Here is a 21,241-nt window from a genome sequence, read left to right on the forward strand (position 1 = left end):
AAAAAAAAAAAAAAAAAAAAAAAAAAAAAAAAAAAAAAGCCTATCAAAATGCAACTTTGTAGTTAGTTCTTAGAATTAGATTTATAATATCTAAGAGTGGTTCATGTCAGTTGATGACCTTGAAAAATTAAATTTCCATTTTTTTTCACATAAGCATGTGAGATTTAATCAACATTTGCAGGCAGGTTGGAGGTTAAGATAAAGGACAGGTTAACATCTCTCTGTTTTACTCATACATAGAAATGTCAGCATTTCAAATCTCCGGTGTGGTGCAGAGTTCCCGATGAAGCACCACTGACTAGAGAAAGTCAATTTCTATTATTGTTATCAACTGAGAAGATGAAATTAAGAGGAAGAATTTTATCTGATATAGCATAGTACCATGACTTTCTCTAATAATTAAAGTTACAAATTTAATTTTATAAAGACCTTCATGGTAAAGAAATTATAACCACTAATAACCAACACAGAGTTTAAAAAGATACTGCTGCTAAAACATGCAGACAGAGCCACAAGAAAAATGAGTACAAATTGCCAGAGAAATATGCTAGTGAAAGACACCTGCCCTGGAAGGGAGAGCGATGGTCAGATAAAAGGTCCCTTTGTGCTGTTACTCACCTCCTCTTAGGATAAGCAGAGGCACATCGGCACCCACTGGGAACTGCTTTAGTACTTCTACCACCTGGAGATGTGATAAGTTCTGCACATTCTGGTGGTAGATCTCTTTGATGACATCCCCCTTTTGAAGGCCTTGACACCACTGGCTATCCAATATCATTTTCACCTTCTGTCCAGTTGGGCTGTCAGCAATTGCAAACCCAAAGCCTTTAGGGCCCTTAATCAGAGGGATGGTCACTAGTTCAGGCTGGGAGCTGCCTGATGATGCCAGGGATGCTCTCTGTTCACATGAATCTGATGGACCATTGAGATGGTCACTGGCCAAGATTTGGCCTGGTTTTCCATTTTGATCCAAAGTCATTGCTCCTGGTTTAAAATCCTGAGTATTCAAGCATGTCTCTCCCTTTGTTAATGACTGTCCATTGATGACAGGGGTAGCAGCAACAATGTCCACAACAGGATCTTCACTGTCATCAGGAAGTGGATAACCACGGCATAAAGTAAGGTTGACATACTGGTTGACAGGTACCAACTGAAACATCTGGACAACATCTGCATGAGTGTGACCAAGGACACAGTTGCCATTGATGTCTACAATAACATCACCTGACAAAATATAATCATGTTAAAATATTAAAACCACCAAATAAGTTAATCTTTTTGCTGGGGGAAAGGCAAAAACAAAACAGAAACTAAATTTAATTCTAAAGCTCTCTAATTGGTTATAAATGTAGAAAAGGGATTTCAAATACAAGCATTTGCTGTTATGACTTTGTTATAAAAATATATCTGCATCTTTTAAGATTTATTTTTAGGCCAGGCGGTGGTGGTGCACACCTTTAATCCCTACACTTGGGGGGCAGAGGCAGGTGGATCTCTATGAGATTGAATCCAGTCTGGTCTACAAGAGCTAGTTCTAGGACAGCTATGGCTGTTACATAGAGAAACGCTGACTCAAAAAACAAAACAAAAAAACCAAAAATATTTATTTTAATATTTTCATTTGTTTGTCTCTCTGTGTGTATGTCCAAGCGTATATCATGCATGTGCAGGTACAACAGAAAACAGGACAGGGTGCTGCGTTCTGTGAAGCTGGGGATTTAGGTAGTCATAAGCTACTGGAAACTGAACAACCCGTGTTCTCTGAAAAAGCAGGAAGTGCTTTCTTTTTAACCACTGAGATATCTCCTAAATGTCAAATTATTAACTATTTTAACATCAGAGAGTTATAATCTTCTCAAAGTCAAGTGTATCATTTAAAAACCCTCCAAGTTTTATTGCGATTGTTACATACTTTCTGAGCCATTACTAAGTGGCTATTCAAAACTCAGTCCAGTGTAATAAGTATTTAGCACATACAAAAGAAAATAACTCGTATTGGCTACTTGTATGAACAAGCTATTAATAAATGTCTCTTAAACCCATTATAAGGCAAAAAAGAAGATCAGAATGACATCTCTCATTGGTGTTATTTCACTTTAGGATGTTTTCTGTAGAAATTTGTGTTTACTATAGGGGATTTCAAATAGAGAAAGCAGGAACAACAAAATCAAAGTAACCAGTATGTATAGTTTTAAGATAATGAAAGGTGAAATTAATTAGTTCTGGTAAGATTTAATTTTTGTCTTCATCTTTTATAATATGCTCACTTTGCAGAACCATTCCACAGAATTTCAACAGTTGGCGATTTTTTTAATACCACTTTGACTTCTGAAATTAGTTATCGAACAGCAAAATAAAATAAAATTTCATTATCTCATCTATTTGCTTTTATTTCATATAATTACTTAAAAGGTTACTGCCAAATAACTTTAGTTTGTTGTGCCCAGACTTCAAAGAACAGGGTACACGGTGTTGAAAGTGCAACTTTGTAGAGGCTGGAAAGACGGCTTAGTCCTTAAGTGCAGGGGCTGCTCTTCCAGAGGACCACATGGCAGCTCACAACCATCATAACTCCACTCTCAGGGGATCTGATAACCTCTTCCGGCTTCTAAAGGCACCAGGCACTCATGACATACACAGACACAGATGCAGGCAAAAGCCCATACACATAAAATAGATTTTAAAAATGTTATTTTGTAGAAATTTGTTTCTGATCCAAGAGAATACATAATAGACACAAAGCTTTAACTTTTTACCTCCAAATGAAGAACTCCAAAAAGTTCCTAAAGTCTTCATAGAAGTATTGAATTTTAATGCAAATTAGCTAACAGTTTTAGGTGAATGAGAAACTATACTATGAAACCTTGGATATCTATCTATCTATCTATCTATCTATCTACCTACCTACCTACCTACCTACCTACCTACCTACCTGCCTACCTACCTTTCTATGCTATATGATATGTTTCATGAACAAATGTTGAAAGATTAAAATTGAAAATTAAAAAGAAACTCTTCCTATTAAGATCTTTATAGTTCATTAATTTTAAAAATAAGTTAAATATAACTTTCAGTTATTTTAGGTTTTATTTTTTAAAGTTTCTATCAATTCATTGAAAGGTATATGAGAGATTCTATAACTTAATTAAAAGTAACAAACAATATTTGTCATAAAAAAGTACAGTAACAACTGAGTCATCCAAGTGTGGGTTCACATTACAACAGCATGTGAAATAATAGAAACAAACCCCAGTGAACACTAAACTCTTTGGAAAACAGTGTGTAATCTACACGATATTCTGTAATTTGTCTTGAACCTCTACCAAGGTCTTCAGAAACAATGTCAGCCATATGAAAATATCTAACAAATACTAATTTAAAATGAAGAAATTAAATACAAGACAACCTAACTTTATGTATGTAGCTTTATAAAAATAGTAATGTTTGTATCTGTAATACTTAAGAGTAGGTGAACTTTACTAACTACAAGTAAGGTCAAGGAAGGAGAGAAAGTAGATTAAAATTAAGAATTTCTTTGCTATCACTAAAACATTTCAATGGACTACTTTTCAAAAGAGATGATAAGTAGCTGTAGGGAGTTCTAAAAGTACCCTCCGGGAGCTGGAGAAATACCTTAGTGGGTAAGAAAGAGCACTGGCTGCTCTTCCAGAGGATCCAGGTTTGATTTCCAGCATCCACCCATCTGTAACTATACTCTCAGGCAATCTAATACCTTCCTCTAGCCTCTTTGGGCACCAAGCACATACGTGGTACATACATGCATATACTTATAAAACATTTTTTAAAGTACTCTATTATCAAACAAACAAATGATCTTCTGAGATGACTATCAAATATTAAGTTTTATAAGTTTCAAAGTATTATCTAAAAATTATACAAAAACCAAACATTATTAAAAATGTTTTGTTTAATCATTTCTTATTATAAAAAACAAGACTTAAAACTAGCAATATATTTAATTAAGGGATAAACTATTTTAATACAAGGATCTCAAGCTTCATTTGCATAGTTTATTCTCTTTATTCATACACACACACACACACACACACGTTTGCAATAATTTTTGTTAGTGTACTAAGAATCTTCTAGTAATTCTGAAAGCTCTTTGTTACCTGGTGCAATTTTCCCATCCTGAGCTGCGGGCCCATCTTTTAGTACATTTTTCACTTGCAGGAATTCATCAGGCCTATCTCCACCAATAATGGTAAAACCGAATCCCATTGTGCTCTTTTTCAGTGATGCTCGAACAAGGACACCTTTAAGTTGGGATGGATCCCGAGTAAAGTGAGACCTTTCCACATCTGGGTCAAAATAAGAATCATATTTGAATCATATAGTTATACCAAATAAACTATACAGTCAATCTTCAAAATATTTATATATCTTAAGTAAAAATAACAACAGTAAAAAGATGCCTGAAGAATAGGAAATTTCAGAAACTCTGAAGATATAGAACAGCTAGAACTTAAGTTAAAAAACTAAACCCTTGTTGGGGGGACACAAGGGAGTACTTATGAATAGCGTCTTTATGGAATTTCTTGACAACTTCAGAAAAGGAAAGCAACCACCTCCTCTCTGCTTCACCGCCTATCTGTAGTACTTCCCCTTACCCACACTCCACTAACGTAACCTCCCTCCATTCAGTTTTGGGTTTTGTACTTTCAGTTATTTAGAGACAGGTGAATTGTGAAAATATTAAATGGAAATTAACTCTAGTTGTAAACTGCATACTGATCTGAGAAGTGTGGGAAAATCTTATGCCACCTTGCTCTATTTCATCTGGTACACAAACCATCCTCTCGTTCAGTATCCATGCTGTATATAATACCACTTGACAGCTGTTTAGTAGCCATCTGGTTTCAGATCCACTCCTGGGGTTGCACGGTACCTATATAAGTCATCCTTATTTTACTTACAAAATGTTCCAAGGCTCAAGAGCAGTGATGCTGGTGATTTGGATATATCAAAGAGAAAAAGTAAAAAATTTTCATTAAGTGAAAAAGTTGGGGACTAGAGAGATGGCTCAGTGGTTAAGAAAACTTGATGCTCTTGAAAAGGACCTGGGTTTGGTTCCTAGCACCCACATGGTGGCTCACAATGTCTGTAACTCCAGTTCTGGAGGACCCAACACCCTCTTCTGACCTCTGTGGGAACTGCATGTTTGTGATGTAGAGACATACATGGAGGCAAAACATTCAGACACATGAAATAAAAAATAAATCTCTTTGAAAGATTAAATTTATCAGAGGTATGGAATATACAGGAAAAGGTTTATGTAAGGTTTAATGCAAAAACTACTTTAGACATCTACTGGTGTTTTTGGAATGTATCCTCATCAGATAACAGTGATTCCATACCCATGCATAATGATGAAATAATTTATTAAGAATATTATTTACTGATTGCTACATAGCAAATACTACTATAAGCAATTTATTACACACACATTTAATATAATAGTGCCTTCCTCTTGAGATATCTTCAATGTCTTGAGAAACCTTCATGAGGAAGGTATCTCCAGGGAATGCTATTATTATTCCATAGATGAGAAAACAGGCATAAAGATTTTAGGGAACTTAAACAAGGTTACATGATGAGACTTTAGCCTGCTCTTTAGCCAGTGCACTCATCCACAATTTTAAATGACAATTCTCACTATCTTATGACAGTGATCTACCAGAAAATTCTTGAGGGGTTAAGAATTGACTTAATTGCAAACATTTTTAATATCTAGGGACTAGTGAAGCATAAGACATATGAAGAGTGCTCAAAAATACCTGTCAAACTGGAAATGTTTACTGAACTACATGTAAAACGTAAGGAAGGCACCTATGTTTTTCTAAGAGTAGCTAGAAGTACTTTTCTCACAGATAACAGAAGTGGATCATACTTTACAATATACACAGAGAACTTGGTTGTAATGATACATGGAAGAAAAAAAGGAGACAGGTGGGTAGAACATACAAGAACTTCCTGAGTAGCTTTTCAAAAAAAAAAAAGTATGACTAGGTGCATTAAAACCATATGTAACTTGGTATGTAACTCTACAGGCAGCCAAAGACACAGGGAAATACTCTGGTAGATTTACTTAGTACTGATTAATAAAGGTTAGTAGAGAATCCTGAAGATTAAATCTGTATATCGGACTTAAGTAGTTAACTCAGAAGCTATAATGAACTAAAGGGGCTAATACTGAGCCAGGCTTCAAAAATTAAAAAAAAAAAAACAAACTTAATCTTTAAAACTCAACCTCAGATTCACACAATTTTATATTTTTTATTTAATCATGACAAACATCTCAGTATTCTTACAATGTTCACATGATTTTGTAAAAAAGATGATTCATATCTTTTATTGAGGCAAAAATTTCTCTGTTGAGTTTCAAAGGATTAGCAATAAAATGTTCAAATTCACTTTCATTAGCGCATTATGTATAGTTCATGTCTTATTACAATGATCAAATAAGAAGTTCTACCTGGTTTTGCAGAATGAATTTCAGCCTGTCCTATCTGCTTTTTTCTTTTGGCTTCTTCCACTGGATTTTCAAACTGAGTTTTCTGGTTGAGGTGACTGTAAAATATAGAGAAAGGTACAGTTCAAGTTTAGATGAAATAGTTCTATTTATTTTCCTAAACAAAAGACATGATTGTATTCCATCACAAAGGTTAAGGAGTGTGTATCTCGAGGAAATGGAGCACAGAAAGGCTGAGATAGTGGGAGGCGCAGTGGATGGCTAGAGGTCACAGGTGCTCGACTTATGCCAGCACATCTCTACAAACGCAGCAATGGAACAACAACAGTTTACAGCACAAGTTCTCTTCCTACGGCAGTCACAAGAACTGGTGCCTGGTCAGGCATTTGTAACACAGAAGACACTCTAAGTTTCTTTAAAATAAATCAAACTATCAAGCTACTCCTGACAATATTACAGCGTAAAGCCCTAGAGCAGTAGTTGTCAGCCTTCCTAATCCTACAGCCCTTTAGTACGGTTCCTCATGTTGTGGTGACCCCAATGACCCCAACCATAAAATTATTTTCTTTGCTACTTCATAACTGTATTTTTCCACTGTTGTGGATTATAATGTAAACATGATATGCAGGATATCTGATAGGTGACCCTGTGGAAAGGGTTGTTCAATCTCCAGGTTGAGAATCACTGCTCTAGAAAACTATCCCGTACTACTTTATTACCTTTCTACTAATATTGGTACAGAACAACACTGTTTTGCGCTTCAATTTCTTCATAATTACATAATAAATTAGTTGAATAAATGTAACATAAAGTTAGTGGGACTTTGTGACTGCATACATTCACAGTTGACTCTTGGAAAGCTTAGAACTCTGTAGGAAAGCAGGAAAAAGACAAGCTTCCACTTGTTACACAAGAATTATAGCACTGACATTCTGGCAAGCCACTTAAATGATAGTTATTTTAGAATGTAGCTGTGACAAAAGAATAAATACTAAAAATGATGTTTAAAACCATGATGGGGTCCAATTCAGAAGCCATTTGAACATATTCTATCATGTCAAAACACAAAGACAGTTCAGTCAAATATGTTTTCCACTAAAAATCTGCTTCAGTAAGAAAGGAAATTACCAAACACGAACAATTAAACATCAAACCATGAGAATTTCAAGCTATTATTATCTGTATATAGGCCAATTAATCATACAATATAAATATTAAAAGGGAAGCAATGTTTCCTTTGTTACCTGTGCTATTAATGGTGAAGGTAAGGAAAAAACAAACAGAAACAATAAGTAATTATTACAGCAAGGGATGTTAGTTTTCTTTGTCCTTTGGGCTTCTACAGTGTCTTTTAAAAACCATTTAATTTTATTTTATTTGTCTGGTGTGTGCCAAGTGTGTGCCCTTAGAGGTCAGAGCACTGGATCCCACGGAGCTAGACTTCCAGGCAGTTGTGAGCCACTGGGGTCCTCTAGAAAAGCAATACATGCCTTCAACTAATGAGTCCTCTCTACAGCCCACCACTAGTGCTTCTTAACTTTCAGCATATGAAAATGAAAATCTTGGCATTCTTAAGAAAAAAAACCCTTAAAATTAGCACTCAGAAAGAATCCTGTTTAGAGATGAACTCTAGCTGCCTTTTATATCATGAGCAAGAACGACACATTTTGCCACAATGGCTTTAGAGGAAAACAACTAGTGATTTATATTTCTACACTTTGTGATATGTGAAAGAAGAGAGTAGAGACATAAAAATAATATCCTTTTTCTGAAAATTCTTAGATAAAAGAATTTAGTGGAGTAATCAATTGCATCTACTTCATTAGACCATATTAAATGCCACCCTCCTTATAAAATACATCAGTGAAATTACACTTGGCTTTTTTTTAAAACTTTCTTTTTATGTTTGTGTCTTTCACATCATGAATCTCGATCCCATTCATTTCTCTGTCCCTTTGTAACCCTTAAACAAGCTGTAGTGTGACACAATGAGTCACGTAGTAAACCCTTCTGTCCATTTATCTTTGATGCAAGTGTTCACTGCAAATAGTCATTGGTCTGGCTCAAGGTCTCTGGTGTTGGATGGATTCTGGGCCCTCACTGGGACTTCTCTTGGATATCCTGTTGTTGCCCTGTGTTGTGGAGATCCTGCAGCTTTGGGACCGCAGGACTTGCCCCTTTATGTGCTCCCATAGATCATGGATGGGGTAGATGTCGGGATAGCTAACTCATAACCCTGGTTCTGGGCCTGGGTAGTTGCAGGGATGGTCAGTCTGCCAGCTCCCCTCTGGTCTCACTACCAGGGTGAGCTCTCTTGTACTGTCCTGACTCATCCCTGTTGAATTAGGAGCGGCGGGTCTGCATCCCCGGCACCCGGCCGCCTGCATGGCTAGCTTATGCCCGAAATAATTACACGGAAACTGTATTCTTTCAAACACTGCCTGGCCCGGCTAGTTCCAGCTTCTTATTGGCTAGCTCTTACATATTGTTCTAACCCATTTCTAATATTCTGTGTAGCCCAAGAGCTGGCTTACCAGGGAGGATCTTAACCTGCGTCTGTCTGGAGTGGGAGGATCATGGCGACTCACTGACTCAGCTTCTTTTTCCCAGCATTCTCTTCTGTCTACTCCGCCTACCTAATTTTCTGTCCTATGAGGGCCGAGGCAGTTTCTTTATTAGTAAGAAATCACTCCCACATCACATCCCTTGTAGCAACAAGCAAGGGGCAGGGCCAGTTCTGCTTTTACATTGCTGGGGTTGGCTCTTCCACCCCTGGACCATCAGGGCCAGCTCTACTGTGTTGCCCAGGGGAGGTGTAGGGGCCACTCTCTCAAGCGCTGTAGCTGGTGAAGGGCAAGGATAGCTCTCCTGCTCTTATGACCCCAGAGTCAGCTCTCCCACTCACAACAGGCAGAGGGGGTATCTCTACTCTGCCCATGATGAGGGACGGAGCCAGAACTCCTACCTCATGTTCTTGGGCCTGTTCATCTGGACCCCTGTCAATAGGGTCAGCTCTGCAGTGCTGCCCAGGCGAGATGCAGGACCCACTTTCTTGAGTATACACCTGGTAAGTGGCAGGTTCAGCTTCCTTGCCTACCACAGGTGGTAAGCGTTGTGGGGGAGGACACCTCTCCTCACTCCCACCATCACTCCGCAGATGAGGGAGGTGGCACTAGCTATGTCCATCTCATGCCCTCAGAGCTGTCTCTCCTTCACCCCTGTCTACAGGGTCAACTGTACTATGCTGTCCAGGTAAACCACCTGTTCTCCCAAGTGGTGCAGCTGGTGAAGGGTTGTTCACTTTGTTATTTATAAGCACATATTAAGATGAATAGATTTATTTGTCTAGCCATGGAGTAAGGACACCCTCTAAGCAAAGAACTTCCTAAGTGTGAGAAGAGACTATTGATACTTGCCACTGATTCCTAGGAATGACATCGTGGAAGGAAAGAATGATCTCCCATGTAACCACTTAAGCATGCTGTAGCAAGCCCCTCCCCCATTTCCATAATTAAGTATTTCTATAGAAGACCTGCTATTAAATTTTAGAACCCTTTTTTTTAAAGATCCATTTCAGAATCTCATCTTTTAAAGTAACTATAACAACAAAAAACCCTGAAAAAACCGCCATTGTAATTAGTGTTACTACTGCAAGACTCCTGCCAAAAGCAATCATGATGCCATCTGGTCTGACAAACTAAGAGAGCCAAAGAATAGCCATTCAAGTAACAGCTCTTCATCTCACCAGTCAGCTCACTGCAGAATACTAGAGTTGAAACTCAGACCCAGTTAATCTGGGACTCAAGCCACATTCTATAATGTACATCTTGAGTACAGACTGTTCTTCTTAATCTAATAAATTATCTTCTGTAAACGAGCTTGTTCTGAGTCGATCGAATATAATCGCGGTGTTGATGTTCCTTCTATCTCAGGTGTTTCACACACCTCCACGAGTACTTGGAGTGGACTTGCTTCACTATTGGGTCTTCACTTCAGAGGAACCAGATCATTCAGTTAAAGATTTTATAACACACAAATGACTTTCACCTCTTCATCATGTATTCACATTCACTTGGAATGAGTAATAACGAGAGTCATTATCTCAAAATGTTCAGCAGCATCACTGGCAAATAATATTTGATGCAAGAATAATTTAAATAGGCTAAGTACAAGGGGAAAAAACATTGCATAAACCCCTTTCAGTTGGCCTCCAAACCCGCCTTTGACTTGAAAAACACCAACAAAAAGACACTGCTTCTTCCTTCAACTACTCATGCCTTAGGGAAAATAAAAATATCAAAAGAGCCGATGAGTACTTTGCATATCACATTACATCATTATCAGCAATATATTAGATAACACAATAGAAGGAAAATTAGTAAAGCTTGTCAAAGGAAGCAAAACATTGGATATGGCAAGTTACACACCTAGTGAAGACTAAGTTGCTTCCTCAGGATACACACTTGCTTTTAAGAAGTCACTTCAAGCATCTCTCTGACCACAGAGATGCAGGAAGAACCACAGTGGGAGTCAAAGATACTTTAGGGATAACTACCAGGAAATAGCATTGATTTATAACAACTAGTATTGAAAATTAATCATAAAATAGAAGATTTTTTTTTCCGAGTTAGGGTTTCTCTATGTAACAACCTGGTTGTCCTGGAACTTGCTTTGTAGACCAGACTGGTGTCAAACTCACAGAGATCTGCTGGGATCTAACAGCACCCAGCAAAATTAGAATATTCTTTAACATCCTATTTTTCCTAGTAATAGTATCATTTTGATTTTGCAAATAAGGCAGCTAATGTCAGCTTTTATTCTTGTATTACCTGCTGAGATACACTTGGCTAATGAAGAAGTCACTCAAACTTAAACTGTGTTTGTTCTCTGAAAAATAAGCCTTCAGTTTTCTAACTCTCAAGCATTAGTTTAATAAGATAAATTCACTCACTGATTAATTCTTTTCTTTATTTACAGAGCTTCCTTATGGCTAGGAGAAAACAGAGGACCTCTATGCCTTTAAATTTCCAGATAATATTGAGGTTTCTGGCATCAGCACCTAAAGTTAAAATCCTCTCTGTAGCCCCCAGAAAGAAGGTAATTCTAGTAGTCTGAACAATGAAGCAATCTGAAAAAAGGAAGGAAAGCTCAGAAGTGAAAGTGTCACTAACAGCAACTGTGTGGTTGTTCCTATCTGTTTACACAGCTGCATTAGAAGCAGGCTTCCCTCCCTGAAAGAAGAATACAGTCTCTAGACACCTTAAAAGAGAACACACCTTTAATTATATACCTCTAAATTTTGGATTACTATGTTACAATGACCTTAATGCCTTTGGAAGTACACACTGGTAGTGATGGAAGAGACCACAGGAGTTCAGTCACCCAGTGTCCATATACTGCCTTCCTCTTTAAAGAATGCAGTAACCATTAGTCCTCCACACAATTTTCCTACTTCTTTTTACAATCTTCCCCGTCATACCCTTCTCCTTGTTCCTCCTTCCTTCCTCTTCTTTCCTTAGAAATGGGTCTTTCTATATTGCTAAGTGTTGCTAACTCAAGTACTCTGTATCCTCAACTCTCAAGTATTGGGAGTACAGGCATATGCCTCCACTCTGGCCTCCCCTTTTATGTTCTGTATTGAGAAACTCAGAGCTAACTTCTAGAAACCTCAAAGTCGGCACAGAAAGTGGTCCTTTTCTTCTAGTTAAAATAACCAGAAAATCAGGCCATAAAAACATAAGGTGTCATATTTAGTATTTCCTAGGGCTATACAGAAGAACAAAACATTTGGGAAACTATTAACTCAAATAACAAACTTACTCAACATAGTATGTTCCATACTGAGGGTCCTCTATTTTCTCCCAGCCATAAGGAAGCTCTGTAAATAAAGAACAAAATTAATCAGTGAGTGAATTTACTTTTTAAATTAATGCTTGAGATTTAGAAAGCTGAGGGGTCATATCTCAGAGAACAAAACAGTTTTAGTTTGAGTAGCTTTTTCAATAGCCAAGTTATCTCAGCAGGTAATTAGGATACTAGAACAAAAGTTGACCTTTGCTGGGTGTGGTGATGCAAGCCTTTAATTCCAGCACTCAGGAGGCAGAATCAGGTGGATTTCTGAAGTTTCCGGCCACCCTGATCTACACAGTGAGTTCTAGGCCAGGGGAAGCTATCTAGTAGAACCCTGTCTTAAACAAACAAACAAAAAAAAGGCACACACACAAAAGCTAACTTATGAAAAAGTAACATTAAAGTAAAAACGTTATCTGAACACAAGACATAAAATTAATAGTTATTAGGGTGCTGAAGAGGCTGAGAGGTTAAGTAACTCAGGTTAAGAACTTCTGATCCATTCATTCTTAGCTCTCCTCTAGTTCCTGGGAATCCAATGCCAGATCACCTTCACATAGAAATAAACGCAAGATGTATCTTATTCTTAGGTCTAATTTATATATCTTTGTAGTACATTTTAACTTAATATTTCCTTTGCTAAATAAAATAAAATGTAGACCAAAGAATGCCTTGTCTTTTCGTTAATCACAGATAATTTGGCAGAACAGAGGAAAAGTTATATGCAAAGAGAGATGAGTCTTATAAGTGCCAATTACAAGACTCCAGGTGTGCCATATTAAGAAATTACATGCATTGTTCATATGAGTATGAAGGGCAAAGGACATTAGGTATTTTTCTCTAGAGCCCCCCCCCTATTTTTCAATTGCATTTATGTGTGTGTGTGTGGTGTGTGTGCATGAGTGTGTGCCATTCACACACATGCCAAGGAATATGTGTGATGGTCAAAAGACAACTTTCAGGAAATGGTTCTATCCATCTACCATGTGGGTGATGGGAATTGAACTCAAATGGTCAGACGAGATAGCTGAGCTATCTCACTGGCCTTTGACCTTAGCTTTTGAGACAAGGTCTCTCACTAAACAAAGCTCATCATTTCAAGTGGGTGTGTTAGCCAGGGAGCACCCAGGGATCCGTCAGTCTTTGACCTACAAGGACAGGGTGACAGGGACACATAGCTATACCTGTCTTGTATATGGATGTTGGAAATTCATGCTCAGGTCATCTTTATTGCACAACAAGAATTCCCACCAACTTAGCCACCACCCAGGCATGTGATCTTTATTTTGATTATAATAAGAGTGATTAAGCAGGACTATGACATGATTAAATTTATATTTGTATGAGATTATTGGCCATCAGTAACAAGAAGAAACAGACAGAATGGAGTGATATAAAAGCAAATAAAACCATAAATAGACTAGGCAATAAATTATGAAGGCTGGAACTAAGGCACTGGTAGTAGGAGCGAGGAGAATGGGTATGTTAGAGATAAGGAAGTCACAGGGATAGGATCGAAATTACTACAGAGATTAGGGGAGAAAAGAGTGGGAGAGAAGGCCACGGTGATTTCCTCAGTTTCTAGTTCTCCTGGCATAAAAATGATGAACATGTAATACCTTGTGGCTGTGACAAAATACCTAATGAAGCAACTTACGGAAGGAAGAGTTCGTTTAGGCTCACAATTTAAGGACATAGGCCCTGATCGTGGGGAAGGCATGGAGCAGGAATGTGAAGCAGCTGGTCTGACAGTCAGGAACCAAAGTTCAGCTCACTTTCTCCTTTTTATTCAGTCTGGGATTCCTGCCCAACTGATGATGCTATCCATATTCTAGGTGATCTTCCCTCTGCAGATAACCTTTCTGAAAGCAATCCTCACAAAAGTACTCAAGTCAAATTCAACCAATTTTTATAATCTTTGATAACAAAGATTAATTACTACAACACATTATCAAGTACTTACTAATAACTAATATGAAAAACTGTTACAGGAACTAAAAATATAAAATTAAGATTTAAAAGAGCTTAGGAGACAGAAGAAGCATTTAAAAAGCCTTAACAGCCGGGCGGTGGTGGCACACGCCTTTAATCCCAGCACTGGGGAGGCAGAGGCAGGCGGATCTCTGTGAGTTCGAGACCAGCCTGGTCTACAAGAGCTAGTTCCAGGATAGGCTCCAAAACCACAGAGAAACCCTGTCTCGAAAAACCAAAAAAAAAAAAAAGAAAAAAAAAGAAAAAAGTAAAAAGCCTTAATACTGTGTCCAGCACAAGTAGACACTTAAGAAATGGTTAAGTTTTTAAAAGCTACAATACTAGAACTTAGTACTTAACAAAAAGGGAAGAGTGAGGGAAAAGCTTAGAAGAACCAGTTTTTTACTCAAACAAAAGAGAGGATTATTATTTGTTAAAGGCAAGAAGGAAAGGCATTTCATATATGTAGTCTGAACACATCCTGACAGAGGTATCTATGAAGCTTCTGGCAATATGGACCTAGATTTACCAGATAAGCATAGGAAGATAGACATTTGGTAGACACCATGGGAACAGCCATGGCAATGGTAAGACTGCTGAAACTGTGAACAGAGAGAGGTGAAAGATAAACAGTCTGAGGAACACTGACACAGTAGAAACTGGAAGGATAAATTACGGTCTATGGGAAAGGGTCAAAGACAGAGGGCATGACCAGCACAAACAGCTGTGTGCAGCAGTGAGGAAGAGCTGTCAGAAGCTATCAAGATAGACAATCAGGCTGTTGGTACTTTTAAGAAAAGCAGGTCTAGGCTTGGCATAGTAGCACATGCCATTAATCAAAGCACTCGGGAGGTAAATGTAAGTAGATCTTTGTTAGCCTGAAGCCAGCCTGATCTACACAGAGAGTTAGTTATAGGCCAGGCAGAGCTACATAGTGAGACCTTGCCTCAAAAAAGGAAAAAAGAGCCAGGTAGTGGTGACACATAATTTTAATCCCAGCTCTTGGGAGGTAGAGTCAATTGGATCTCCAAGTTTGAGGCCAGCCTGGTCTACAGAATGAGTTCCAAGACCACCAGAGATATACACAGAAAAATCCTGTTGAGGGAAGCAGTTTGTTGAAAAGGCAGGGTTAGGAGTGGGTGCTAAATGCAAGACTATTACAATCACTATAATTTTAAAAATAGAAGTAGAATCCTTAACAAGAAATAACCAAAAAAGAAAAAGAAAAATTTGTGAAAAAGATAGTGTAAGGACTGTGCAAAAGATCTAGGGTCAAAGGCAAGAGAAATATGTTTATTTGGGGAATGGGAAAGACCTAACTAACCTCATTATCTTTTCCTCTGTTAGAAACAGAAGCATTCCCCCCAAAAACAGTTGACTCGACAAAGCAAAACTAATTTTGGCATATTACGCAGCTGGATGGTTCTAATGCCCATGATTTATCCTTTCCCTTTTCTCTCTTTCAAAATGAATTTTTTCTTATTTAAATGTATGAATTTCAACTGCTTTTTCATGATGGAGGCCTATTCAGCTGGTAATTTTCTATTATCACTTTCTAAGCTCCAAAATGATTCAACATTCAATATATTTATAAGACGGCTTTGGCAAAAATTTATTCTTAATTGTTCTTTCATCATCTAAGAAATGGGTGGGTTGAGAGTAGAATAGAATCCTGATATTGTATTTTCTAAGATAATTACTTAAGCCAAAATACTAATTATTTTATTTGAATGGAAGATAAATATATTCATCTGTTAAATCATCAGATAGTGTGGAGACATAGCTGGGTTCAAATTTCAGAAGAATGGGAAAGAAAGGATACATTTTAGAATTGGCGAAGTTTGCCTAGAAGATCTTAAATGAACAGTGGATGGCAAACAGTATCTTATATTATACACTCCTACGTTCAAAATATTATCTTTTAACATATACTCTATATAAAGCATGATGAAGATATATATTCATATATATAAATATATACATACATATACACATACATCCTCCCTCTCCCTCTCTCTCTCTCTCTCCCTCCCTCCCTCCCTCCCTCCCTCCCTGATATAATCTTTAGTGAAAACAGTCAACTTCAGGGCTACTCCTTCCTGTGAAGGGAGACAAAGTACACAGGCAAAGTGGTAAAAGTTGCTGAGCATAAAAGATAGAGACTCAAAGGTCCAAAAATCAGGACCTCCCCACCAGATTATGCAGGCAATACTGGAATGTATATCTAGCTGTAACCCTTCTACTGAAGGTGTTTAACTGTTCTTGGAAGAAATGTAGTTTTCATGAACCTCCTTGGTTTGTTTGTTTATGTGTATCTGTGTGAACACGTACCACAGTGCCCATGTAGAGGTTAGAGCACAACTTTCAGCAGCTAGTTCTCTCCTTTTACCATGTGGGTTGGGAAATGAAAGCAGTAGTCAGATCTGGCAGCAAGTCATCTTTACCTGCTGAGCCATTTGGGTGACCTATATGTCTACTTTTGAGAGTAAAAGAGGACACTATAAATAATTATATTGTGACAAAGAAATAGTCTGAATTTCTCAAATTCCATAGAGAAGCATGAAAGAAACATTTTCTATTTCTTTGAGCCCCTCAGTTCCTTCCACAAAGTAAAAAGTATCTTTCCTGAGTAGTGAGCTTTACAGAATACACTCAATACGGCTGAGACTCTAGGAACTCCTGTTTCAGATGCTACCTGCTTGTTGAGAAACATTCTAGTCTATCCTCTACCTTGCCTGCCTCAGGGGAGAGAGTACAGGTGCTTAATGCTACTTCCTACAGAAGTAAAACAGAGAGCATCCATATAGATGCAGGACTCCATACTCACTGGCTAGCCCACATCTGACCTCATGTCTCTAGTTTGTATTTAGTTTTATTGTGACTCTAAACTAGTAGATGAAGACAACTCTTTATCTACTTCTACAGAACATTACAGAATTTAAAAAAAAACATACTGTTTATGAGAGTCATCAAATTAATCTGAAAGACATCACAGCTTCTCTCCCTGCCTCCTCTAGTCTGGGAACTTCCCCCTCTGTGGCAGTCTGAATGTACTGGCCCCATGATCTCATAGGGAGTGGCACTATTAGAAGGTATGGCCTTGTTTGAAACCTGTCTTGGGTCACAGAGAAGAATTTTAGCATGTTGCCTAGAGATCTTGTGACAAGAAGTAGCTGCCTTTTGCCCTTGTCCAAAGAGTCTGCCTGAGGCTAAAGTGAGGAGATTTAGACTAATCCTGCTGATGGAAGAGAACTCAGAACAGCCTAGTCTAGACTGTGTTGTGTTGTCGCTAGTGTCTCTGCTTATAATGATCTACAATGAAAAGGAGCAAGCTGAGTGGAGTAAACTACAAAAATGTACATTTTGAGGAGAAAAAGAGCACTAGTAAATGGAATGGAGCTAAATTTTGTGTTCAAGGAAATAAATGAATTAAGAAGTGGAATATAGGAAGTGGTGACCTCATAGGAAGATCCTACCCAGTTGAATTTCCAGCTTGTGAAAAGAAGCTAAAGAAGAGCTCAGAGTCAGTGTGGTGGGGCAGGCCTTCCATTCCTTTACTCAGAAGGCAGAGGCTGGTGGATCTCTGAATTTCAGGCAGTCTGGTCTACAGAGCAAATTTCAGGACAACCAAGCTTAGGCAGTAAAAGACAGAAAGCTGGTAAAAATTATTTGAACTAAGGGACCATCTTCCAGCCCCAGCAAGCAGCAGAACTTAGCAGCTTCGGCCATGAGGTTCTGCTTTAAGAGTTAAGGAATGAAGCCATGGAGGCCAGGCATGTATCATGGTGTCATTGAATGGAGGCCTAGGAGAGAGGCCATTAAGTGAAGCTGTGAAGTTGAATCCTGAATTGCACTGGAGAACCCAAGATGTTAGAGATGCCAGAGTCATGGGATACCTGCTCATGAGAGCTGCTAACAGGGAGTGGAACCAGCCCAAGAGAATAAGTATGTTACAGTCAACAAACCTGAATGGCGTTGGAGATCTGAAGAACATTTTGACATCAGACATGCAATTTCAGAGTTTGGAGTTTGTCCAGTTGGTTTTTGATCTTGCTTTGGTCCAGTACACACATATTTAATATATATTTAATAAAGCATATGTAAAACCAGATGTTTAAAAACAAGAAGACCACATAATTTTGTGAGTACTTAATACCCCATGAAAACACCTCATATGAGGTATCTGAGAAAGCCAGCTCAACTTCTATTTACTTATTGCATTATTAGCTTGGGCATAGATGTTTGTATTATCTTCAATCAGCAGTACTTCTGCTTAACTCTCTTAAAGCAACATTCCATTGTGTGTGGGTTGCTTTAAAAGCTACATGTCACAGGTTCTAATGGGCAGAAATAAACTGCAAGACTTCAGTGACCTGGAATGGTGTCATGGTCGACATGTACTAGATAATGTATGTGACAATTTCGATAATGGAATGAGTAAGAGTGCCATTAACAAAATAGTACTCAAAATAGTGAAGTTTATTTTATATAAATATTTTTACTTTCAAGAATGCTATGAAAACAAGTTTCAATGTTTTCTTCTAGTATACCATTAGATAGTTTTAATGCCAACATCTTGGAGACTACTAGTGTTAGGATGCGTCAGAAGAGTAGAAGAGAGGAGGTTATAAACAAAAGCTTTTAATCCTAAAGAATAGGGGAGTGTCACAGTGACTATGGAGGTCTGAAACATGCCTAGGCTACAAAGCAACACATTATTTCTAAAACCTCATTGGCACACATACATGTGTTTACAGGAAAATTTTTTCAGGTTTTCAATACGTTGATAATTTTGACAAATACTTGACAAAATAAAAAAAATAACAAAAGAAAATGAAAACAAAAACAACCAACCTCCAAGAAATGAGAGCTTCCTAGAGCAAAAGAAGAGGTAAAAACTGCTAGCCCTGGCCTAATGTGCAAGAAAAATGGAGTCTATGAAATAAAGAAGCCAAAGATGTCAAATTTACTTTAAATATGTGCATTTGACATGCCAATGAGACAACTAAAAATAGGTTCAAAAGCAATAGGAAACACAGAAATCTAGTTCACAAAGAAGGGCAAAATACTAAAGATTAAGTGGGTCAGTCAACAGAGTGAGAGGAATAAATACCTCCCACCAAACAGAAAATGCAGAGAATTGAGCAGAAATTGAATTAGGGGTAAGGAAGACAACGAATCAACAAGACAGACAAAGACCAAGGAATATGCACAATCGGAAAAGTCAGTTTTTAAAGTATTACATGTTGTAGTTTATCTATACAATGGCTTACTTCAACATCACAAAGGACTTACTATGAAAGCCTTATAGACAAAGAAGATAAAATACAAAAAAAAATTATAAAATAGAGGGGCTGAGCAAGGGTGCCTACCACCAAGCCTGACCACCTGAGATTGATTCTTGGAACTCAAACAACAGGAGGGAACAGAATTATTTCCATTCATCTCACCTGCCACCTGCCTTCTCCTCTGCCCTCCACCTCCCAAGTGCTGGAATTATAAGCAGCCTTCTCTCCTGTTTTCTTTCTAATTAATTAATATTTTATCGTGTGTGTGTGTGTGTGTGTGTGTGTGTGTGTGTGTGTGTAAGCCTACAGAATCCAGAAGAGGGGGTTGAATTCCCTGAAAATAGTTACAAGCAATTGTGAGGTCCCTCATCCCCTTGCCTCACAGTTTATCCCGATTCCTAAATATCAGCTCCCAACATCTAGAAACACATATTACCCAGAACCCCCAGTAGCCACACCTATCTGGATGCAAAAATAATTCCCTACCATGCAATAAATAGTCATCACATTCTCCTACGAACCAAGGAACAAACATCCAACCGACAAAGACAAGATGATATTATCAGGACCTAGAATTACCTTCCCAAACCTGGGTGCCCAGATGTCAGATAAAAACAAAATCAGTAACAGCCAGGACAATGTGTCTCCACTAGAGCCCAGTAACTCTAGCACAGTAGGCCCCAAGCATTGTAATAAAGCTGAAGCACAAGACAAAGACAGTACGATAGCCTTTATAAATATGACTGAGAACCTTAAGAGGAAATGAATAAATCCCTTAAGAAATCTATAAAAATACAAACATTAAAAGGAAGTGGAAACAGAGCCAACATACGAAACTCAAACTGAGGTAATTGTAGAATGAAAGATTTAGGAACTCAAACATGAACTTCAGAAGCAAGTCTCACCAACAGAATATGATAGAAGAAAGAATCTTAGGCATTAAAGATGTAGTAGAAGAAACGAGCATCTCAGTCAAATAAAAAGCTAAATCTAAAAAACCTCCTGGCACAAAGCATCCAGGAAATCTGGGACACTATAAAAAGACCAAAGCAAAGAATAACAGAAAGGATTTAAAAACAGTACCCACCCTTCTGCTGCATCTAAGAAACGGCTTATTATCAAGGACAGACATCACTGAAGGTGATCAAAGGGTTACAAACTAGAAAAGAAGTCAAAGTATCTTTATTTGTATATGATGACAGTATACATAGGTGCCCTTAAAATTCCACTGGGGTTCCTACAGCTGACAAACATTTTCAGCAAAGTATCTGGATAAAAAATTAACTCACAAAAAAATCAATAGTCCTCTGACAAATGACAATCAAAATGAGAAAGAAATCAGGGAAACAACACCTTTCACAATGGTCTGAATAAATACAAAACATATTAGGGTAACTAACTAAACAAGTGAAAGACGAAGATGAAAAAAGACCATGCTCATGGATCAGTAGGATTAATATAGTAAAAAGGGCCATTCTACTAAAAGCAATCTGCATATTCAATGTAATCCCCATTAAAATTCTTCATAGATATTGAAAAAATAATCTTCAGCTTCATATGGAAACACACACACACAAAAACCAACCAACCAACCAAACAAACAAACAAAAAACCCACAGCATTGCTAAAGCAATCATGA

The 21,241-nt window shown here is 37.8% G+C and overlaps 1 protein-coding gene across 2 annotated transcripts in view; it reads right to left on the reverse strand.

Annotated features, from left to right (window-relative positions):
- Positions 1-21,241, reverse strand: part of Magi3 (membrane associated guanylate kinase, WW and PDZ domain containing 3) — a 206,975-nt gene that overhangs the window by 45,459 nt on the left and 140,275 nt on the right. For both annotated transcript variants that reach the window (XM_050157476.1, XM_050157477.1), the window contains exons 7-10: positions 12,314-12,371; positions 6,497-6,591; positions 4,134-4,322; positions 619-1,224 (exon numbers count right to left, since the gene is read on the reverse strand). In XM_050157476.1, the coding sequence (XP_050013433.1) occupies positions 619-1,224; positions 4,134-4,322; positions 6,497-6,591; positions 12,314-12,371 (948 nt within the window). The remainder of the gene's footprint in view (positions 1-618; positions 1,225-4,133; positions 4,323-6,496; positions 6,592-12,313; positions 12,372-21,241) is intronic.

Source organism: Alexandromys fortis, unplaced genomic scaffold (assembly GCF_014885135.2).
Source record: "Alexandromys fortis isolate MF-2015 unplaced genomic scaffold, M_Fortis_MF-2015_v1.1 scaffold_78, whole genome shotgun sequence".
Taxonomy (NCBI): domain Eukaryota; kingdom Metazoa; phylum Chordata; class Mammalia; order Rodentia; family Cricetidae; genus Alexandromys; species Alexandromys fortis.